Genomic DNA, 24,717 nt, shown 5'->3' on the forward strand with positions numbered 1-24,717 from the left:
ACAGCTTGAGCACAACCCTGTGGTTGGGTGTAAGATGGTCTCCCATGTTACAGACGGGACACGAGACTCAAACTGCTGGAAGAATTTGCCGAGAGTCCCATAGCTAAGATGCGATGGGCCCCAGACACTGACCCATGTCTGTGTGACCTCAGAGCCCAGACTCTGAGCTACTGACTGTATAATGGAGAACTCCCAATAATCACTCTTCCTTGGCTCGGTGAAGAATTGTTTATTATTTCTTAAATCACTTTTGGGGAGGTCAAAGATGCTCCATCCTGCACACTTACAAGAAGAACTTGCAGAAAGTCATTTCCAACAGAGAGAGGCAGGTTGTTCTCCGCCGGTCCGGTTTTGCAATCGTGAGCGCAGACAACCGCGGCTACTGACGGCAAGAAGAGCTTGGTGGCAGTGCCAGTGTACTCAGTCCCAGGCAACTCGTGTTCATCCCTGAATCCTCACAACGATTCTTCCACAGGCAATGAATTCCATTCCTCCATTCACTTAGAGAGATGAAGAAATGTGCCCAGAGTCGCACAACTACAAAGGGCTGGGTTGGAATTACCCTGCCGGTCGGCCTCATTGCCTCCAAAAGCTGACCCTACAGGGCCTTGTCCTCTGAATCTAATGTTAACCAAGGGTCACACTCTCCCTACATCCCAGAGCCCTGCTGAAATATGAGGGAAAACCACTAGGTCCACACCACTGCAAGCTGGAGTCATGAGATGACCTTGGGCTGCCACGGATTAAACTTGGCCTGCGACATCCAATTGGAGGTCACTCCTGGTCTGACTGGCGCCCGAGTGATGCACCCACTGCATCACAAACATTAAAAATACAGCGAGTTCTAATAAAACACCAGCCCCGGGAAAAGGTGGTTCCCCTGGGTCACAGTCAGTCCTAGGGGCACAGCCCACAGCCCACTGCGAGGATGAATAACTGGCTGGCACCTCTCCCAGAGTCCACGTGTCCGTTCAGTTGACCAAGGAGTAAAAAAGGAAACCTTGAGTCAGAAGCTGGGCCACTGGCTTCACACTGGCTGCCCCTAATCAATCATTGTCTTCTGTTCAAAACACATATCTCCCACACGGACACCCACACACACGAAGTAACAAAAGGTGGCCTCTGATACACATGAAGGATTTGGAGCAGCAGGTTCTGGGGTCTGCGGTCCTCTGGGTGCGAGTTGACCGATAAGGTGTCAATCTCCCATTGGAACAATGCCTAAGCCTTCCAGAGGACAGACGAGGAGGAGAGAGATTGAAGGGGATTTAAGGAGATTTATGGGATTTGTAGAGACCCGGCCAAAGAAAAATCCAATGAGTTAACCCCTAAGCTACTCCTCCCCTGAGGGCACAAGGATGCCCAGCCGGCACCAGCCGAGCATAATTACTGCTCATTATGGCTCCATGTTTGAATTGGAAATGTGTACTGGAGAACCAGTCCTCATTAGTCTCTCTGGGAACACAGTCTACCCAGAAGTCCAATTTCCCAAATCCTCCTACCAATCAATAGGCACATAACAGATTGTCTTATTTTTCAATCAAGAAAAACTTTTGGTTTTTCTTCTCCAAGAAAGGAATGGTGTTGGCGTGTTTGAGCTTTCTCATTGGATCTTTGGGCTTTACATTCCCAGATCCCGTGGGAGAGTTGGGCCTACTTGTAAAAGTGTGGCCTGCCTCTTCCAATTGATCATTCTAAAGGGGAGGGGAGGAGGAGTGGATGTGGGTGGGGAGGGGAATCAGCATTCTCACAGGAAGTAAAGCATTTGTTTCCATTGCTAACATGCCCAGACTATCACAATGGCTTTCCTGCTGCAGCAGTGAGAATATAGCTCAAACGCTTTCCAGATTCAGCCCAACGGAGCAGCACCTTAAAATGTAGCGGTCACTCACGAGGGCCACGAGAAATCCAAAGGGCATGGAGTTTCCCTGTAAACCACATCCACCCCCAGGACTTCCCAGAGCATGGACAATGACAGAGGAGCAAGGAGCAGAGAGAAAAAGTGTCCAGAAAATGCTTGGGAGACGCAGAACCATGCCACCAAATGTACCATTCTTCCAACCACAGATGCTGGGAGAATCTCACACCCACACCCAATCTATCAGCAACTCCTACCGGCTGGATCCTCAAAATACACCCAGCATTCCACCACTTCTCAGCACCCATTACTTCTCCCAGGAGATTGTTGCAGTAGGGCCTCTCACTGCTCTCCCCTGATGCTGCCCTGCAGCCACCACAGAACCCTGGACAACACTTTATTTTGTCATGCTAGCCCTCTCCTCAACGCCCCGCCCCCAGTGGTCCCCGTCTCTCTGAGATCCAAAGGCAAGGTCTCACTGTGACCCACAAACCCTTCCCCTTCTCTCACTGGCCCTGCCACACACACATTGCTCCTTAGGCTTCTTAGCTACCTCTGACTCCGAAGTTATAGTCACACGGGCCTCCTTGAAGGCGCTCAGCTAAAAAACTACCAAATGTGTCCCCCACCTCAGTACCTGGGCTGTTCCTGCTGGCTGGAGCGCTCGATGGATCACCAGAAATTCTCATGTCCCCTTCAGATGTTTATTCCAATAACAGCTTCTCATGACTGCTCAAACCGACAGTGTGATTACCACCCCCAAGGATCGACTTACCTAGCTTATTTTTTTTCTCCCTAACATGGCACTGAAGTAGACTCCTTGCTTTCCACGGGGAAGACACAAGTTCAATTCCCAGCCAGTGCTCCTCGTGTGCTGCCGCAGTCTACCTGTCAGGGGTGGCTAGAGTTGCTTTCGATGATGAGCAAGTTTCAGAAGAACTTCCAGGCGAAGATAGACTAGAAAGGCCTGGTGATCTATTTAAACCAGCCTATGACAACTCCTTGGATCACAAATGATTGATCCTCATCAAATCTGGGGGATGGTGGTGATCTCGTACCAGAGTCAGGGGCTGCCTTGGTGGCAGATAACAACAGCAAACACCCTCGGCCTCTCCCCACACTAACAATCCGCACGCTGAGCAAATCATGAGAAGCTGTCCTCAATGAAGAAGAATGCAGCATCAGAGCCGAGGAAAAGCTACCACCTGCAGGGTACAGCAGCCTGCGGACACACAGCCTGGTTTGCTGAAACGGAAGAGGATTTACAGCCTCGCTGGTGAAGACAAAGACAGCCTTCCGTATGGATGACAACTCACTGTAAAGTATCAGAAACGCTCCCACCTGGACCATTAGGCCGCATGGTGGAGAACGAAGAAATGACTGCTCTTCTCCAGCATTTCACTTGACTTGGATCCACAAGCAACTCACCTAGAACAGCCATCCGGAGATCAGTGGATACTCCTGCTGTACAAGGCAGGCCTCTTTAAGTGGTGAAAGAGCGCTCAGGTGGGCCTGACCCAAGCCAAGGTATTTTCCACCGCCTCCTGGGCACGTGACAAGGGGGGCTGGAAAGAATGGGTGCATTTCCAGTAGAGTGTTGGTGACGAATAATGAGAGAGCCTCACCTGCCAGCCAGGGGACCAAGCCGATGGGATGGGGGAGAAGTAATGCCAGGCTACTCCTCAGAAGCAGACCGTGAGACTTGATCTCTCAAACTTCGAACACCTTGTCAGCGGGGACTGGTCCTTGAGAAGGGCTTGGAGGTTGGTAAAGGAAAAGGTGAAGACAGGAGGGCCCTGAAAGGTGGACTGACACAATGGCCCCTAATGGGTCTCTAATGGCAGGAATCTTGAGGTGAGAACAGGACAGAAAGGTGGGGCTGGGGAGGCGGGAGGGGTTTCTTCTGTTTTACAGAGTAGGGACGAACTGGAACCGACTAAATGCACCTAACAACAACAACATGTTACACATTTATTCTTTTTATTACCTGGCTCCCCCACTAGAATGTAAGCTCCAGGGCAACATGTTTATCTATGTTCACTGTTATATTCCTGTACCTAGAATTACAGCAGGCGCTCAATAGATTCGTTTATTTGGATGATGGGCAGAATTTGTCTTAGAGAGAGAGAGAGAGAGAGAGAGAGAGAGAGAGAGAGAGAGAGAGAGAGACTGAGAACTCCAAACCTCTCATCATTCTTATGGCTGGGTACCCTCTGCTAGCAACTAGGGGTGTCCCATCCCTATTTTTGTCTTGGTGATATGCTTTCAAATTTCACAGATACTAAAACGGAGTCATCCCAGAAAAAAATAGCATTCAATCCGCTGCCGAATGCATGATTTCAGGTGGCTTTGCATTCTCTCTTACTCTCCGCATCCATCACAAAAAGGTGGGGACTGTTTTCCACCCAGGATTTCAGGGAAATCAATCGTATGTCAACAGGTGCATCCGTGGAGCAACTTCAAAGTAAGCAGTGTAAGTAGGCGACTCAGCAGATAGGAGGACACGTGGGTTCTCGCCAAGAACCTTTCTCTTAGCAGCCCGACGCTCACCTGGCAGCATCGACGCTCACCTGGCAGCATCGCTCCCGACCAAATTAAGTATGAGACAGTGGGGATTCAGTGAGAGAAATCTTGTCTTCCACACGTGATACTCAAGTGTCCCATTCCCAGCCACCTCTTACGCAGCCACCACCCATCTGCTAAGGGCAGCTTGTCTGTTACTTACAGGCTCAACCGATTTCAGTGGAGCTTCCAGAATACGAAAGACCAGGAAGAAAGGCCTGGAGTTCTACTTGCAAACACTCAGCCGATGCAAACCCCGTGGGCCACAGCCGTCCAAGATTTGCCACCAAGCGTGAGGACGGTGCGGGACCAGGCGGTGCTGTCTTCCTCTGTGCGTGGGCCATCGTGAATCAGGGGCAACTTGACCGAAGTGCCCACCAACGAGCAGAAATGAACTGCCCGGAGCCCCACACGGAAAACTCCTGGACACAATGGAAGTCCAGCCTTGCAAAGGAGACCACAACGGTTTAGGGTTTTATGGGCATTTCGGGTCCCCTTTCCACCACCATGCACACGCACACGCATTCAGTGTTAGACTTAAGGAGGGTGAGACGTGAAGGGAGCTGCTGTGGACGACTCACACTCTACAGGCCATACAGCCCTTGAGTGACTGACCCAGACCCTGGAAACGAGGCTGCGAATGCTCCACCAGGCTTGACCACCACCTGCAGGCAGTTCTGACCAAACCCCAAGTCCACTACCAGCACGTTCATCCTGACCCATGGCCACCATCTGGATTTCAGATAGGACAGAGTAGAACGCCCCCATTTGGATTTCCAAGATTATATGTCTTTATGGGCACAGAAAGACTCGTCTTTCTCCCACGAAGTGGCTGGTGGTTCCAAACTGCTGACCTTGAGGTTAGCAACCCACTACAGCACCCGGGCTCCTATGGGACGGAATGCTTTCACCTTAAAGTGTCCAGTTTATAAGGAAACCCTGTCTTCACACGCACGGAGCCGATTATATCTTCCTGTGCTCTGGGGAAATGACTTCTACTGGCAAGTCACTCTGCACTGTGCCAAGGAGGGGGCCTTCTCTAGCCGAATGCAGTTGGTTACCTAGAAATTCTCACAGTGACTTCCATGAGTCCCAGGGCACCTCCTAGGTCCTGCGCCAAAGCTTCCTTCCCACCCATATCTGTCTCCACCTGGTCTCTTTTAATTGCCTTGTTCCAGAAGTCACTGAAAGGTGGCTCCAGGAAAGGTGGCATCCAGAGTCTCCACAGAAACGTGGGCCCCTCCTACTGTGCAGCTACTCAAGGTTGACCTGCTCTCCTGTGTGCCAAGTACCTGAAAACGTGTCGTTGATTGATAAACAGTAACTAAGTCTTACCACCTCATTCAGAGATATGGGCAGGGTCTGGGATTCCCTTTCAAAGGAGGCTTCACAGGCATGCATCGGTTAAGGGGTTTTTCCTGGGGCCTGATTCAGTGGGATGTTAAATCAACAGGCCCCAAACCACAAAAGGTACCTGGCACTGACGGTTCCTTCCTCCATCTCTTCTCCCACCTCCTGGGCCAACCTGTACCCCTCACACGCCCCCACCCTCCCACTTCAAGATCCCTCTACTCCCATCACCTAAATCAGCGGTTCTCAACCTGTGGGTCATGACCCCTTTGAGGGTCGAATCACCCTTTCACAGGGATCGACCGATTCACAGCAGTAGCAAAATGACAGTGATGAAGTAGCAACAAAAATAAGTTCATGGTTGGGCGTCTCCACAACATAAGGAACTGTAGTATTAAAGGGTCACGGCATGAGGAAGGTTGAGAACCACTGGCCTAAATGGTTCTGCCCCTTGGCTTTGGACAACTGAGAGACGCTCAGTGAAGGCAACCAACTAGCCAACTGAAAACTTTGGCCAAGTGAGTGTGCCTTGGGCCTTTCAAGTAGTTTATTTCAAAACCATCACAAAACTGCAAGCTGACAGCCTTGCTTCCAGCAGGGCTTCCCTGCCTGAGAGCCTTAGAGACATCTGATACAGGTTGTGACAAACAAAATTAATGAACCCGCCGAGCACTGTGGAAATGAATTCCACTTGTCATGGCTGGCCCCTTTGTCCGACAGAGGCTTCGTGCCAAACAAGAGAGGCGCATGGCCCTGCGCGCCACACAGAACGGACAGAAGTGACTTCCAGATTTAGACGCCGGCCAAGGTCACCGGACACAGCAGACAGTGAAGCAGGCATCCAGGACTCGGGACCACTTTCGGAAAGTTCAAGGCGACGGCATGATGTCGATGATGCAAGAGCCATGAGTGGTTAGCTTCGACGCACTTGCAGATTTATGTAACAGGCTTCCCCATAATTATGTTTTCTTTACGTTCGCGTTAAAGCCAACTTTTCAAACACTCAAGTTAAGCCAAATTATTACACTTGCTGTTACGTAATCTACAAAGTGGCTTACCCCCACGCCAAGAAGACGTGGCTCTACCGAGCCTCTCCGATTGGCTCTACCCCTTAAGACATCGCTAACCTTCAGCAAGTTACTTAATCTCTCGTTGCTTTTAGTTTTCTCGTATGCAAATTGCACGCAGAGTAAATAAATACCTACCTCATAAGGTTATCATAGCATTAAATGAGTGCCTAAAGGCAAGGCACTTAAAAGAATGCCCTTCACTTTGTATTTGCTTAGTAATGTCAGCTACTACGGAGCACCATTGTTACTAATATTATTATGTCCCTGAGTGAAAACAGCTTAATCATTATTCTGTATGGGTTTGGCTCCCTTGACAACACTATGGAACCTCAATGGGAAGTTTCTTTGAAAAGGCTTCTTTCTTCCCAGGGACCCATACCCAAAAGCTCACGGAGAAGGTGGCTGGAGTCCCAGAAGCGGCCCCCCTGCCGATGCTGGCTGCAAGACACCCCCAGAAAAACCCCTGGATTTATCCCCCAGCAGGAGCGGCTCCATGAAGCCACAGCTGACTGAACTCCAGCAGCGTGGCCACTGCAGAGGAGGGGCTGCGGACTCTCCTGGACGGGAATCCTTTAGAGGAGACTGCATCAGTCCTCCTGGAGGCTGCGGGCCAAGGGCTTTAGGGGAGGCTAGACTTCCCAAAGGAAGGCGCTCACACACAGTGGGATGGGATTCCACACTCTCATCCCCTGGTCCACCCCCACCTAATCAGTCTCTGGAGGACAAGCGAGGACACAGTGCTTGTTTCTCAGGAATGTGAGTACCTGACAATCACACTCCCAAACTCAGAGGCTATTTTCAAAAGTTTTGCCCAAAAGGCCTCCATTCATTGGCTGGGTTCCTCTTTGTTGCAGGACTAAGTCCTGTATGTTTCCATTTGAACAGAAACGGGCCTGCTAAGCCCACAGGTGTCTTCCCTCAAATGCAGCAATCGAGGCAGCAGAGAGACCCTGGTCTAGTCCTCAGTACAGGTGCTGTTCCCAGATTCAGCAGCATGCCCTCCCATCACAACTTCTCTCGGGTGGACCCACTGCAGAGATGGGGGCAGGGTGCAGGCACAGGGCTGTATCAACTGCAGTCAGTGAACACTGTGTGGAGCAGAAAACAAACAACCTGAGTTTTGAAAATACGGTTCTGCAAGAAAAGCGGTGGGGGGGGGGAGTACACCCATCACATTGATTCATCCCATAAAACACCCCTTCTTCTTCATAGCCTAGTCAATGCCTCCATGAACCTCCGCAAGATGCAAGGTTCCCACGGCACATGTTTGAATCAATACACCTTCAAGGACTGATCAGTCACCCATGTATTGACCAGAGGGGCGGGGGGGGGGGGGCGGGTTGGAAACGACTTGAACTTGAGATTCCTTTGGCTGAGCTTAATTCTCTTTCACTATCATTGTCGCTGCCTATTCGGAAGCACTCCAAAACAACTCTGAAGCAGCAGCTGAGCAGGACAGCACATGCTCGCTCGGAGGGTTCACACCATTGACTTCTGGTGATTTCTGCTTTCCTGAAACGCAGCCATCAGCAATTGGGCTAAATACAGCCGCGAAGAGAAACCGCCTGCCTATGCAGCGCCACGCACAGACCCTGTCTTGGGGAAACGTACGCCTGCGGGGGTGTGCGACGGAGCCTGTGTGAAAGGTACCTGCACTCCGGCAAGGCTCTGCCTACATGTGACCCTGAACACACGGAGAAATCCCTTGCTCCTGGAATTGCGTGGCCAACCCAAGTGTCGCCTACACCTCCTACGCGCAGATGTCTCTCCGAATGAATTCTATATGAATGCATGATGTAAAGGCAGAAAGGGAACGGCCTGCAACCCGATGTTCTCAGGACCACGTCTCTCGTGGCCTGAACGCCCATACACCCGGCGAGTAAACACAGCACACTCAGTAAACAGAAGTGCCCACCAGGCTCAGCCCACAGTCACGCGGGGGGGAAGAGGGGTGACAGGCAGAAGTCGAGAAGGCGGTGGTGTCAGGGGAAGTGGAAAGTCGCCCGGCGGCGTGGGCTGTCCAGCTCAGGAGCCGTGTCCACGCGCGCTGGGCGCACGGTAGGGGTGTGGGGGTTCCACAGGACCGAGAAGCGGACAATGAAGACGCGGCCACTCGCCTGGTTCCAGCCGCCGCCGCGGCGGTGGCAGCCGGAGCCGCCTAGGCACCCACGATCGCTCCACCCCCGCCCGCCCTGTGTTCCCCGGGCCCCACTTACGTGCCCAGGGTCTCCTTGAACTGGAAAATCTTCTTGATGTCTTCAGCCTGCTTTTTCCAGGAGGCGCTGCCCTGGCCGTTCTCCCGGGCCATGGCAGACGAGTGCGGCGCGGCGCGTGCGGAGCGCGGCGAGGTGGAGGGGCCGGGGGGCGCGGGGCCCGAGATGGGGGCGCTGGCGAGACGGGCGGCTGGGGCGCAGGGGCGGCCGCCCGGGGGCTCGGCGGAGGCGCGGGGAGAAGCGAGCAGGTCCGGGAAGGAGGTGGCGGGCGGCGCGGGGATGCTCAGCCCGGGAGCCGGAGGCAGACTTAGTGCTGCGGCGGAGCTTCCTCTTCTGCAGTTTCCTCTTTCACTCTCGCCGCCGCGGTCCCTCCCTGGCTCTTATTGCCGCTCGCTTTTGGCTCAGACTTCCTGCCGCCGCCGGCCCCGCCGCCGCCGCTCCGAGGACTCCTTGGCCGCCTGCTGCAAACCTCACTTTCTGCTACTTTCTTTCCTCCCTTCTCCTCCCTCCCCGCGCGCCCTGCTCCCTCCCCCACCCCTCCCACTCCCCCTCCCTCTCCCGCGGGCTCCCCGCCCCCCCACCCCCCCGCGCGCCCCGGCCGCCGCCCGCACGCACGCGGCCGCCTTCGGGGATGTCCTGCTCCCGGGGAGCGCCGTGCCCTGGGCGCCGCGGCCACGGGCTGCCGGCCGGCCCGCGCGCGGCCCCCGCGTCCACCCTAGAGCCCCGGAGAGGACAGGTGTGGGGGACCCCAGCAGGTGCGGGACGCCCTCGCGTACGCGGGGGACTCCTAGTCGCTGGGGATTTGCTTTATTAATTCTGCAAAGTCAAGTCTCGGGGGCGCCGGGGCTTTCCCTCCCGCGCTGCCGGAGGGGGGGGGCCGCCTCTGCGTCCCGCTCGGAAGTGGCGGCGCGGGGGAGGGCGCGCGTCCGCCCCACTGCGGGGGCCGGGGGCGGGGGCCGCCGCGCCGCGCCGGGAGGCCGCCCCGAGCCCGGCGGGCGGGGGTCGGTTGTTATGGCGATGGGAGGCGGCGGCGGGGATGGAGGCGGCGGGTGGGGGGGTGGGGCGTGGACCCGCGACCCGCGGCGCCTGCTGGCGGCGGGCGCTCCGCGAGCCTGGCGGTCCTCTTCCGACTCGGGGACGGGAGCTAATTCGCATTGCACCAAAAACCCGCGCTCACGTCAAATTACGGGCGCGGGTGGTGAGCGCGAGGGACTGCCGAGCCGGAGAACGCCGGGGAGCCTCCCGGGGAGGGCGGGAGCGCGCAGGACGCGCCAAGCAGTGCCTGCTTGCCCCTTGGCGAGCCAAACTCCCGGGGTGATTGCGGGGCTGGGCGGCCGGCGGCTCTCCGGGACAACTTGGCACGGACGCCACGCGGCCAGGCTGCCCTGCAGCCAGGCAGCAGCGCCCGCGGGCCTAGGCGGGCCTGCACTTTACTAGCTAGCCGCCTCCTGGTTTTCCTGCTTTCACCCTCTCCCCTCCTGAAATCCTGCGGCCTGGCCTGAACCCAGAGACTTGGTGGAAAGTGAGTGACACCTAGGATGGACCGTGTACCAGCAAGCGTTTCCTCCTACAGGCTGGGGGAACTAACCGGAAGAATTCCCATACAGCATCTCTTACGTGCTCCTTTGGCGGGCCCACCCCTCTCCCAATGTCCCCCAGTCAGAGGACACCCCACTGCGCTATGTCTGGGCCCCAACCTGCAGGGACTTCCTCTTGATGTTCCCACGTTTAGCTTTCTTTGTATCAAAACTCCCTCCCAATTGGGTCCTTCCTCTGAAATGTGTAAACAGTTTCTTGATTGGTGACACCTGCCCCACTTTCCCAGGACTGCTCCAATTTCTCTGCAAAGGAGGAAAGAAAGAAAAGGGAAATAAAGCTACTCCCTGAAAAAGGAAATTTCTAGGTCTGTCTTAACAGGCTGGGTGAGACGCTGCTCTCCTAGAAGTAGTCTGGGGCCTGGGGCCCTTGCTGTTTTCCTCACCCTTAGGCTCCTCCAGGCTGGTTTCCAGCTTTCAAAGGTTGTCCGCTGAAGGCTCTCCAGACAGAGGAGAGTAAATAAGGGCTTACATGGCTGTGAAAAGCAAGCCCAGTGGACAAATCCAACTTCCATCAGAGCTCAACAGAAATGCTGAATCTCTCTCTCTTCCTCCCCATCCTAAAGGGCAGTTCTCCAGAAGAGCTGTCAGGTTGAAGAGAAAGCAGTTGGAAGACTTGCACATGGCTCTATACGGGATGCCAGACTCCACTCGTAGGACTCCTGTTGGTGTTTGGTGCTATCAAATTGGTTCCAGCTACAGCAAACCTACTTAAAAAGAACAGTCCTGTGCCGTCCTCGCAATTGTTCCTGTGTTTTAGCCCATTGTTGCCACCACTGTGCGGATCCATCTTGTTGATGGACTGCCCTGTCCTTTACCATGCACGGTGCCCTTTTTCCAGGGACTGGTCTCCCCTGACAGCATGTCCAAAGCACATGAGGAAGTTTCACTATCCTCACCTCTAAGGAGCATGCTGGCTGTACTTCCAAGACGGATTTGTTTGTTCTTTTGGCAGTCCATGGTATTTTCAATATTCTTCACCAGGATTATAAGCTCCAAAAAAGTCAAGTAATCATGTTGATTTTTTTTAACCACTGTATCCCCAGCACTCTTCCATGATGACATCAATTATCTGTTGAATCAATACAAGGATGAAATAAAATTAAGACCGCTATCTGATATTTGTTACATTCGGTGGGAATCCTATGTAACGCTTTCTCTCCCCAACTGTTCCATATTGGTGTTGAGACAATGTTACTGTTTTTCTCAGATAGAGTAGGCCCTTGAGATAGGACACTGACTTTTCGTGGGAAAGTGCGAAAGGCTTGGCCCAGAAGAATGAATGCCTTGAACCAAAGCTCAAACCAGTCGATATTGACTCATAGCAAGCCTCTAGAGCAGGGTATAATGGCCCCTGTGAGTTTCCAAGGCTGTAAGTGTTTATAGGAGTAGAAAGCCCGTTTTTCTCCTGAGAAACTGCTTTCAAACTGCTGATCTTGAGAATTGCAGCCCAAGACATACCACTGTGCCGCCAGAGTTCCTCCCCATGACCCAAAGACTCAAACAAAATGCTGACTCACAGTGACCCTGTCGACAGAATAGAACTGCCTGTGGGCTTCCCAGAGGAGCTCTTCATCAAGAGAGCAGAAAGCCTCCTCTTTCTCCCGAGAAGGAGGTCAAAATGCCAGACTCATCCCGCCTGCCTTTACTGCACTCATTTCTAACTTACCGAATACCATGTACAATCAAGGATATTGATCCTGAACACGCACCAAGACAATCTACGTTCCCTAAAGAACAGTTCAAGCGGAACGTGGCAGACCTTGTAACTGTGTTTTCTTAGGCTTCTTGGCTTGGGCTGAGTTCAGATTAACTGACCATGGGCTCCAGCTTGCTGTTTCCCACCCCACCCTCAGAGGAGCAGGCTAGGCTGCCAAGCTCTTCCTTTATTCCACCTTTAACTGCATTAAGAAGCCCTCGTGGTACCGTGGTCATGCCTTTAGGTGCTCTTTGCAAAGAGAGCAGTGGAAAACCACCAGCCATTCCAAGAGAGAAATGCCAGGCTTTCTACAGCCATAAAGAGTCAAGGTCTCAGAAACCCACAGGGGCAGTTCTGCCTTATCCTCTTTGGGCCAGAATTGACTCCACGGCACTTAGTTTGGTTTGTCAGCGAGGTTTAACTTCATGGTTAACGACTGGTTACCAATTAACTCCCTAACAATTCCTCTCCAGAAAGTGCTGCCAGAGATTCTTAATGGCTAAAGTGTGTGTTCTCGTTTTTATAGAGTTCCTTAAAGCTTTATATATTTTAGTTAAAGGTCTCAAAAATGGACAAACTTGCAGTCATTGAGTCAATGCCAACTCACAGGGATGCTATAGGACAGGGGAGAAACTGCCCCTGTGGGTTTCCAAGGCTGTAAATCTTTCCAAGAGCAGAAAGCCTCATCTTTCTCCAGAGGACCAGCCAGTGGGTTTGAATTGCCATGTAACCCACTGTTCCACCAGGTTTGCTGTGGAGCACAAGCCACACCCCTCCGGAACCCTCTGCGCCCTGCTAGCGCCAAGAAAAAGAGCAGGTAAGTCAGGAACCCAATGGAACTGCCCCCTTTGCAGAAAAGCAGCTGGCACTGCCAGGCAAACGGGAGGACTCGGCATTAGCATTTCAGATCTCTGTTTGAAAGAGTGAAAACTGTACGAACCCTCAGTCACAATTCTGTCATAAATAGCCCGAGACTGATGCAAGAATTTCAGTTAGCCTGGAAAATGGCTAAGGCTCCCTTTTTAACCTTAGCCTCTTGCGAATAGATACTCATGAAAAAACTAACCCCGTTCAAAGATAATGAAACAAAGTCCAACTTAAGGGAAAAAATTCAGAGGAAAAAATTTAAAATTGCAGGTAAAGAATCATACGGGAAATGCTATAGGATAAATAAAATTGTATTGATATGTGTTTTAATTACTTGCAACTCTTGATATATAAAAGAAGACGTTAAACCAGATGCAGGAGTTCAGAGGATACTGGTCAAAAGAAGGACTTAGTCCATGAGCTGGAAGAGCTCAGGAAAGAAGCAGAAAAATCAAAACAAAATAAAACAATGACAAATATAAAGACCACATTGGCAATAGCATAAGGAGAAATTGCTTAAAAACCTGTGAAGAGATGGAGCAAAGCAAGAATATTGCAGGACGTAAAATGGAAATAAACAAAACTTGGCAAGAAAAATGCTAAGAAACACAAAGGAAGTTTTATATGTGGTTAATGGCTTCTCCCATGAAGAGACTGGAATAATGGGACAAAAAAATATTTCAAGAAATTGTTCAAGAAAACTTTAACTGTGAAATGACACTTTGTACCAGAAAACATATGGCACGAAATGGGCAATACCAAGACATGGCCTAGGAAAGGAAATACTTATCTCCAAAGATAAAATAATTCTTTAGTGCTCCCAGGGCAAGGGGAGTGAAGAATCAGATTACACAGGTACATGTATGGGCGGCGGCAGGGGGTAAGTGGGGTTGGAATTTATCAGTGGCTTTTCAGTCACCATTGAAAATAGGGCATAGTTCTGTACCCGCAAGGAAAGAAAATGTAGCATAATAATTTCATAAAACAGCTAGCATAGAATGCATATTATGTGCTGGGCCCTATTCGAAATCCTTTACCTAGTAAGTACTTACCTAGTCATCAATGCTAGGAAGTAGTCGGTATCGTTATTCCGATTTTTGGAGCACAGGAGACCCAAAATTGGAAAGATTAAGTAAACAACATGCTCAAGGTCATGAAACACAAGTGAGTGAAACCTAAGCAGCCCGAGAGGCGTGCTCTGAACTAGTACAACTTTAATGATTCTACCAACTCATTCACTGCCACCAAGTCCATTTCGGTTCATGGCAACCCTAGAGGTCAGAGTAGAACTGTTCTGTTGGGTTTCCGAGACTGGGACTCTTTACGGGAGTAAAAAAGCTCACCCCCCCCCCCCCATGCAACAACTGGCGCTAACCAGGAGGTTAGCAGCCCAACGTGTCACCAGGCCTCTGTTCTGTCCAAGAGGTATTTAAATAAAATGCCCCAGGCAAACACTGAGAAGCTGTTAAGATAGGGAAGGGAGATGGTTAAGTTCAGCCTGGTATAAAACGGCTAAGGCTCCCTTGCCTCCCTCCTTAACCTGAGCCTCTGGACCAAAACTAACCGAGTTCAAATATAATGAAAACTCAATATGGATGGAGAGCAAATGTTTTGAGAATGATGAGGGCAACGAATGTACAAATGTGCTTTACACTATGGATGGATGTATGGATTGTGATAGGACTTGCATGAGCCCCTAATAAAATGATTTTTTTTAAAGAAAAAAAATGAGCTGATGCCAGGGGCTTAGGTGGAGAGCAAATGTTTTGAGAATGATGAGGGCAACGAATGTACAAATGTGCTTTACACAATTGATGTATGTATGGATTGTTATAAGAGTTGTATGAGCCCCTAATAAAATGATTTTTTAAAGAAAAATCAATATGGCACACATTACATGTTTCCCATAGTGTAAAAATCCACCTTCAATAAAACGAGAATTAGAGACTTGCTAAAAACTAAAGTGGGAGAATTCAATGGCTGCTATGTCCATGAGTGTACATACTTGGTTTTTTAAAGGTTTCCTTTTCAAACCTCTGGAGACTTGTTTTTAATATATAATCCCAAATTCCGTGATTGTGGCTCCCTGTGACTTTCTCCACTTGTCTGAATAAAAGCTCACCTCTCCCTCAGCATATTGGAACACTTATGGCTTTCATTTTGTACCCTGTGTAGCCCCTAGTCAGGACTATATCTCCACACTCAAGGAAATTATTTTCTTTTGCTTCTAAGGAGAAGCCTCTCTGACACACCTACTGAAGATTGCTTTTCTGAGAAGGTGAACTGAGTCCAGGTGTAGTCCAAGTACCCAGTGAGGGCAGAGCCAATGGTGGGACCTGCCCACCTTGGGACCTGTGCTGTCCTGCCAGGATTCTGCTGGCCATGAAGCCATGCAAATCTGTACCCGCCTGCATGGACCTCCTTCCCACCCCCCAAAAAACCAAGCTCATTGCCATCAAAGTCAAGTCATGGGGACCTTCTGTGGGTTTCCAAGGCTGTAAACATGGAATAGAAAGCCCTGTCTTGCTCCCAAGGAGCTGCTGCTGATGGTTTTGAACTGCTGACCATGCAAGATTGCGGCCCAACAAGTAACCACTACACCACCAGGGCTCCTGGTACAACCTTTTAGCTTCCCACTTTGCCTCCCTGCTTCATCATTGGCACCTGGGTGAGTCTGAAGCGGATTCCAGCTAGCATCGAACCCATGGACTGGAATTGGGTAGACTGGGTTGGGCTGCTTTTTTTTTGTTTTGGGGGTCTAGGGGAGGGGAATCTTTGTGTTTTGAATTTTATTAATTTCTTTCTCTCTTTTTGGGGGGCTTTCCTTTTATATTTATATTTTTTTAATCATTTTATTGGAGGCTTGTATAACTCCTATCACAATCCACTGGGTCAAGCACATTTGTACATTTGTTGCCATCATCATTCTCAAAACATTTTCATTCTACTTGGGCCCTTGATATCAGCTCCTCATTTTTCCCCTCCCTCACGAACCCTTGCTAATTTATAAATTATTATTATTTTGTCATGTCTTACACTGTGTGACATCTGCCTTCACCCACTTTTAAAGCAATCTTATTGGTACATATTCCATTTAAGAGACTTTGTTTCATAACATTTCACTGTGTTTCTTGGTAAGAGTTTTCACAGATGTGGCCCCCATTTAACCATTTCTATACCATTGGTTACATTGTTTCCAATGTGCAGACATTCCAATGTGCATTTTCATTCTGATGGTTCTGTTTCCATGAATCTAACCTCTCTGCCCCACCTCCACCCCTTACCCTTACCCTTACCCTTACCCTAACCCATACCCGTACCTGTACCCGAACCCGAGCCCTTACATCTTGGCTTTCTGATACATAGTCACCTTTGTCCTCGTTTAGGTGATTTTTTTTAAGAGCACAGTACTCATCGTGACCGTGGTTATTTTATGAGCTAATCTTGATATCTACCTGCAAGGTGGCTTCCAGAAGTGGTTTCAATACATCCAAGACTTCCAAGCAAACTCACCCCCTTAGATATTACCCCGTGGGCATTGACTTTGTTTCTTCCGACCTCATCTTGTCGCGTTAATTCACATTGGGATTCAGACTTAACAACTCAGTGAAGTGATTTGGCAGCACACACAGATGCATTTATGAAATTAAGGATGCTGTAACAACCGACATGCCGCCTCTTATAGACGGACACATTGGATGGCTAATACCAAAGTCAGCAGTCAGAAATCATAGCTGCTTTCAGGGAGAAAGACAAGGCTTTCCACTCCCCTTAAAAGTTACAGACCAGTTCCTGCCTGTCCTATCGGGTTCCTCTAACTAGGAATTCCTTGAATGGCCTTAAAGAAAGCCAATAAAAAGGTGTGGGGGGTGGGGGTCGGGGGGGGGGGACCTCCCCTTGATTTTCTACCAGAAACTGGATTCTAACAAAATCTCATTAGCTTTATATTATAACTTAATTATGAACATCTGAGGGGTGTGCATTTGATGATACGCATAAACGCATGTATAAAAATTAAGAGTACTGAATCAAAAATGCTGCTTCATACAGAACCCAGACCTGAGCATCCAGTGGTCTCAAAAACAACGGACTTGAAGGTTGACTGTCTCCCAAACCGCCTGTCTTTCTTGATCTTTGCTTGTGAAGGTGTGTTATGATCAGATGGGTGGAGCTTGACGGTAAGATCTTCCTTTTGCCTTTTTAGTTATTTGAAACATAAATGTTCCCAAGACATAATTGTTTCATGTATTGTTAGACCAAGGAGATAAAACAATATTAACCAATGCCTTCCAATAGCTGGTAAGTTACCATTGCTGGTAGACCTGAGATTTTAGGGCTGTGAATTACATCCCTCGTGGGTATGTGCCTCACCTTTCTTGAGCACCTTTCTAGGAGATATTTCTTGATCTCCTAACTGTGTACGAGGATTCAAAATAGACACTTGAGTTACAAAAATGAATGAAGTCCACTTGGGGAAAACGGGGAGCTAATAATGATGAGTATAAGAAAGAAGAGACTGTTCTAAAACCGATTGTGACGATGGCTGTACTACTCTTCTTGAAGTGACTGGACTCCTAAATTGTCTGATATGTGAATCTTATGCCAATAAAACTGTTTTTACAAAATGAACTCCCTCAAGACTCTGGTCACAGCCCCGAGAACCCCAGGGAGCATTCTGTGGCTCGGCGGGTCGCCATGAGTCAGAACAGACTCCGCAGCAGGCACTGCAACTGCAGCAAGAGTGGAAGACAGGGCTGCGCACAGCAAGGGTGACCTGTGATCCAGGCTCAGTGTGCAAACATGGACTAGAGCTCGTCCAGCTTCCTTGAGGTGTCCACAGTCTTCCCAGAGAAGATGACTTTGACAGTGGGTCATGAAGGAGCCCAGAGACATTGTCCAGCCGAGAAGGCAGGGGGCGGGTTACAAACCAAAGAGAAAGTCCGTGCAGCGGTACAAAAATCAAAGACAGAGAAGTCTAGGCTTGGTCACGATCTCCAAATTATTGTAGCTTATGGTCACGAAAGTTTATTTCTCACAATGCATGTCCGTCGTGAATTGGCTGGGCCCTCTGCTGAGGGGACAACTACCAACCCGAGCCTTGCTGGCTATTGCAGCTGTGGTGGCCCAGGGTTAGACTTCTCGCTGATTCCTTTCCAATACACCCGCCAATAGAGGCGTGTGTCTCCATCTGTCAATGGAGGCGTGTGTCTCATTACAAAGCTCCGCAGAGCTTCCAAACCAAGATGGACTAGAAAGGAAATCCTGATGATCCACTTTCAAACACCAGCTACTGAAAACCCCATGGCTCCCCTGCCGCTGTTGTCCTCCCAGCTCGATTGGGGGCCACCTCGAACAACAACTCCCACAAAGAGGCTTGGCAAAGCCACACAGAGCTCTGGCCCTGCTGACAGGTGCACCAGTCCCTTCAACTCACAAGTTATTAGTCCGAAGCAGTAGCTCTGCCCCACCCAACCACAACGGAGCTCAGTCCTCCTTTGTGCACAAAAGGTCCTTTTCATATATGTGACAAGCAATATGAATGGCTCCTACAGAGATACCTCCTCAAGCTGCGTGTTCCAGAACTGATGCGGGGGCGGGGCGGGGGCGAGTACTCTGATTAGTGTGGATGAGGAAGTTGACGGCCGGTGAATCAGGAGAAACCTTTACAGATCCGTCTGTGAAGGTCCTTGAATGATCTTGCTTCATATTTGTAAGCACTTCAGCAAGACTTCCAGGCTAAGACCTAGCCACCCCTCCCCCCCTTTCAGAACACCGCCATCCATAGGAAGCTCCTCTGATACAGCTCGGGTACACGCTTCACCACAATTGAATCGTGCACTCCGGGAGGAGGAATCAGAGCAGAAGCTCCCAGGAAGATTGCCTTCTTCCTTCCTATCACTCTGCTTTTTGATGCTCTTGAAAGAGTTCAATTACAGGAAGTCTGGGGTGAAGTCCTAGGGACATGCCAAAGGCATTCTAATGAGGCCAGATTCTGAGACTCTGCAGGGCAATCCACCCGAGGGAGGGAGCATTACAGCCTCCCAGAGCGGCAGGGTCACTTCCCGAGTCTGAACTCCAGTTCAGTGAGCTGTGCCCTTGCTCCTGGTGAGAGGGTGGGTCCGCCACGCATAAGTGACTCTGAAAACATCCTGCTGCAGGAAATAAGCCAACAAGTAATTGGGTTTGTCAGTAGGGCGGGTGAGAGCTGTTGGCTTATTCAAGCTTTTTGCCTTAAGGCTGCAGTGAAACCAGCCCTAAGTGGGTGCAAGGGGGGGAGGGGGTTCCTAACGTGGCTGGGGTGAAAGGCATCACTCTGTCCCAGTGTTGGCACACAGTTGCAGAGTACAAACCAGAGGAAGGTGCTGTGCATAGTGAAAGAACCAAGGTCTCATCTGGCATCTCACACACGCCCCGACTTTAGGCGTTTTCCAATCCTTTCTTCCAACAGAGATAACATATGGGGTTGGATAACATCTGCAAAGCACTTTGGGATACTCAGAAGAGAGACAGCAGATAAACACAAGGTATTAATAGTATGAATCATATATACATATAATTCAGATATAATCACAGCTGGCTCTTTGTTGGGTTTTTTTTGGGGGGGGGGGTCTGGTTGATGAAATGAATGGCTTAAAAGGAAAAGATACAACTCTATACCATATAAAAACCATCTTCACCCACAAGAGGTCCAGAAAACTGCCTCATTTTAGAGTCCATGTAAGTCACCCTGAAATTCTGAAGTGTGGTTGTTCCAGGCAGAGAGTTCCTACCTGAAGAAAATGGATCAGTTGGCCACATCCTAGTGGGGTCGGTGGATGGTGCTCACCAAAAGGCAGGGGGTTTCGGTCCACCCAAAGGAACCTCAGAAGAAAGGCCTGACAACCTTCTAACAGAAAATCAGCCATTGGAAACCTATGGGGCACAGCTCTGTTCTGACATACACGCATTCACCACGAGTCGCTGGTTAGCCAATGCATTATTCCCTAAGCATATGCTGACACCATGGGCATGAACTCCAAACAAAACTTTATATATTGGTCCTTAAACATATAAAAATGCCCCCCTTACAGCAGACAACTATCAACCGAAGATAGTATCTTCATGCAAGTGACTTGTGACTTTTTAATTAAAGATAAAGTTAGGTGCCATCGAGTCAGTTTCAACTCATAGTGACCCCACGCACAATAGTACGGAACACCGCCCACCCCTGCCGGATACACGTAATCGTTCTGTTTGAGCCCATTGGTGTAGCCACTGTGTTGATCCACCTCATGAAGGGACTTCCTCTTTGAGCTGGCCTTGTGATATCCTTCTGGTCCCTCCTGATAACATGCTCCAAGACATGAGGCTACGTCTTACCCCTCTCACTGCTCTGGAGACTCCTGGCAGCCCTGCTTCCAAGACAGAGTGGTTTGTGCGTCTGGCAGTCCGTGGTCTATTCAGGACTCTTCACAAGCACCTTAGTCTTCTTCGGTCTTCCTTGTTCATGGCCCGGCTTTCACAAGGAATTCATGGAGTATCGTTGTGAATATCATGGCTTGATCAGGTGCATCTTGGTCCTCAAGGGAACGTGTTTGTTTTGGGATCCTTTCACAGAGGTCTTTCACAGCAGATTTGCCCAGTCTAATATGTCATCTCATTGCTTGGCCACTCCTTCCATTGTCCTTCATTGTGGGATCCATGGAATATGGATTTCATTTTTAGGGAAAATCCTTCAGTGTTTTCTCCATTCATCATGACTTTGCCTATTAATCCAATTATGAAGATGTTGTCTTCTTCGCGTGGAAGTGCAAGGCATGTGGACTATAGGCCAGCGAGCAAGGCTGCGTCACCTGCGTATCACAGGTTGTTAATAAACCTTCCTCCAATCCTCAGGCCACATTCTTGTTCATATAGGCCAGCTTCTCTAATGATTTGCTCAGCATACAAATTGAATAAGTATTATAAAAGGATACAATCTTGACACACTCGGTTCCTGCTTCTCAGCCATGCAATATTCCCTTGTTCTATTTCAGTGACTGCTTCTGTCTGTGAGCACAATTAAATGTTCTGGAATTCTCATTGAAAAGTTATTCACCTAGTTTGTTATGATGCACACAGTCGAATCCCTTGGCATTGTCAGTAAAATACAGGTACACATCTTCCCAGGATTCTCTGCTTTCAGCCAAGGTCTACCTGACACCAGCTATGCGATCTCTCGTTTCATGTCCTTACAAAGTGAAATATTCCTCCGGACAGAGAGAAGGCCCTACAATATGAAATGTGTGTGCTGAAGAAATCTCCAAGATTTAAAACTTCCATTTTCTCTTCCCTGCGTAAGCATACCATGCCATCCAAGATACCAACGATTTATTTCCTTGAAAAAGCTATGGAGGTCCCACGTGCCTTCTCAGGCTCTGTAAGATGCCTAACCAGGAGAAGCGTCTTTTGTTTGGAACACAAAGATTTCCGCTAATGATGAGCATTGGCAGGGAGAAGAAGGCCACTTAAAAAAAATTTTTTTTTAAGATAAATGTGGCAGACAGAAGGCCAAGTTCTGCCTGGAGCTCTTGACTAGTACACAGGAGAATCAGCCAAAACCTGTCTCCGAGTTTTTCAGTAATGATAGATGACAAAGCCTGGGGTAAAAATAAATCCACTTCCTGTGTTGTTTCTGGCTGGTTCAGTGGGGAGCAGCATTGTTAAACTTGAGGCGATGGGGGAGACTTTTGAGATGTGGAGGCCTGGATCCCTCTAGGGAGACTGGTTGGGCAAAGGCTAAGACGCTACAGAGCCACTCTGTCTTAAGCTCCTGGTGTTCTCTTTTCTGACTTCCTCTGGAAATTTAATTGGGAGAAAGGCTTTTGTTGAGGCTGGCATCGTTCCTAAATCTGTCAGTTGAAGTCCAGAGTTAGGCAGAGTAGCTACCTTTTTGTCCCTGGTATAGTTAACAACCCAAATAATCCCGCGGGCTGGCTTTCATCCATCTGAGGAGAAATTACGTGTTGATTTTCTTTCAAACCCTGGAAAAAGCAGTTGGTTCAGGAACGCTAAGAAGCACTTGACGGATTGTTTTGCCCTCTAACTTTCCTGGTAGATGTCTTGCCTCTCCACCACTCCTCAGTCCGTTTGTAATGGCTGTGCTGACTTGCATGTTGCTGCAATGCTGGACGCGATGCCACCAGGATTTCAAACACCAGCCAGGTCAACCATGGCTGACAGGTTTCAGCAGAGGTTCCAGAATGAGACTAAGGAGGACCAGGAGAGAGGTGGAAAGATTGTAAACCTCAGACACCGCTGGCTGGACTATAAAAAAATGTGCAGCCGCTGTGGAAAGCGTGGTGGCGTTACCTCAAACCATTGGGAATAGAAATTCTATATGACCCAGCAATCCTTTGCCTGGGTATATGTATGTAAGAGCCATACATGAACAGGCAGATGCACACCCACGTTGGTAGCAGAACGGTTCACAATAGCAGGAAGATAGAAATGAACTAAGTGCCCATCAGTAAGAGAATGGATAAAGAGACTCTGGTACATACACACAAATAGAACATACACACTGTACGGTGCTATAGACGTACGCTGAAACCATGAAGCATGTGATGGCATGGGTGGACCTGAAGAATGTTATATTGAGTGAAATTAGTCAATCCCCAAAAGGCAAATCTAATATGAGGCCACTGTCATAAAGAAGAAGAAGAAATGCAAGACAAAGGTTTTCATACCAAAGGTAGCAGACTTTGGGGGTGCCAAGGTGAAGGGAGGGAAAGGGAGAGCGGATGAAGCAGTGGCCTAGAAGGTGGACAGGTGGCCTAGAAGGTAGACAGGTGGCCTAGAAGGTAGACAGGTGTTGACTTGGGTGAAGAGGAATATAGTGCTCCACCAGAGGGAGAAGGGAAATACGGGGGAGAGCGGCAGGGCTAGCTACTGGGAGTCTTGAAATGTAGTTTAGGTTGTTGAATTCAAAATTGATCCTCTGAAAGGTACACTCTCATTTGATTCACAGTAAAAGTCATTAAAAAACAAAGCTAGAAAGCAGAGCCATTTAAGGTCCAACTATTGGTCTCTCTAACCCAGGAGAAAGGAGAGTGACATATGTTGAAAGACATATGTGGAAACAATTACTCCGGTGGACTAATGAACCACATAAACTTCAGTCTCCACAACCCCGAGACCAGAAGAATTAGACGGTGTGCAGTTACCACTAGTAACTGCTTTGGAAAGGGTGGCATTAGCAGGTCCTCGCTAGAGGGGGAGAAAAATGTGGAACCAAACTGAAAACCACGAAGGAGACCAGGCATGTAGGTTGGAAAGAGACTGGTGGGACCTCACGGCTATAGCTCTTACCCTGCAGGTCAGGAACTGAACTCTCCTGTGTTGGCACGAAGAGTAAAGGGACAACGCTCATCTCAGCACAAAATTCAGATGGTCAGGAAAGAAGGAAGAGTGGAAGCAGGGAATACAGGGACGCTGTGAGATAAACTATCGTATATTGAGAAGATTGCGATGGATGAGTTGAATGCGATACTCTGATCTGCTCTGTGATCTTCCACCTGATTCACAATAAAAAGTGAACAAAAAAACACCTTTTACTGTGACTTGGATGCAGGTTTACAGAGCAGATCATCAGTTTTACGTCCAACAAATCATCACATTTTGTTTCAACTCATCATGTATATAAAAACTTTAATGATCAATAATAAATACAACTGTGATAGTAAGTTTGTCTTGGAAGAAGTAGGAGCAGGCTGCTCCTTTAGAAGCAAGGGTGGTGAGACTTTGTCTTCCATACTTTGGACATGTTGTCAAGAGGGATCAGTCCCTGGAGAAGGACATCATGCTTGGTAAAGAGGCAAGCAGAAGGCCCTCGATGATATGGATCGACACAGTGGCTGCAATAACGGGCTCCAGCATAGAACCACTTCTGAGGATGAGTCAGGACCAGGCCGTGTTTCATTCTATTGTGTACAGAGTCACTATGGGTCAAAATCGACTCAATAGCACCTAACAACAACTACAACATCTGTGATCGTTAAGTGTGTGTCAACTGGACTGGGCCATGATTCTCAGTGGTTTGGCAATTACGATGCAGTAATTTCTCATGATGAGATCTGAAAAAATATAGCCACTTCCATGATGAAAAGTGCTATGAGCAGCCAATCAACTGAAAAGGAATTTCCTCACACCAAGGTCAATGGACATGACATGCATCATGACAAACATAACATGACAAAGAAGCGGTTCTACATCCTATTTTGGTAAATAGTGACTGGGCTCTTGAAAGCTCACGAGGCACTATCTAAGGTGCAACTATTGGTCTCGCCTCACCCAGAGGAAAGAAAAGGATGCTAGCTACATCTGTATAGTCTGTGCATATGAGTTCATGACAGACTGACAGATTCTGTTCATTTTTATCCTACAAAATTTGGAAGCATCAACTAAGATATCCAATGTGTTTTTATATATAATATATATTTATAAAACTATATAAATAGCAATGAACATTTAAATATATATAATA

At 49.1% G+C, this 24,717-nt stretch overlaps 1 protein-coding gene across 3 annotated transcripts in view; it reads right to left on the bottom strand.

Moving 5' to 3' along the window:
* The window catches only part of CAMK1D (calcium/calmodulin dependent protein kinase ID), a 475,430-nt gene extending 465,876 nt beyond the window's left edge, over positions 1-9,554 (bottom strand). For all 3 annotated transcript variants that reach the window (XM_075552372.1, XM_075552371.1, XM_075552373.1), the window contains exon 1: positions 9,057-9,554. In XM_075552372.1, the coding sequence (XP_075408487.1) occupies positions 9,057-9,148 (92 nt within the window). In that variant the 5' untranslated portion in view covers positions 9,149-9,554. The remainder of the gene's footprint in view (positions 1-9,056) is intronic.
* Between the last annotated feature and the right edge of the window lie 15,163 nt (positions 9,555-24,717).

The sequence above is a fragment of the Tenrec ecaudatus genome, chromosome 6 (genome assembly GCF_050624435.1).
Source record: "Tenrec ecaudatus isolate mTenEca1 chromosome 6, mTenEca1.hap1, whole genome shotgun sequence".
NCBI lineage: Eukaryota > Metazoa > Chordata > Mammalia > Afrosoricida > Tenrecidae > Tenrec > Tenrec ecaudatus.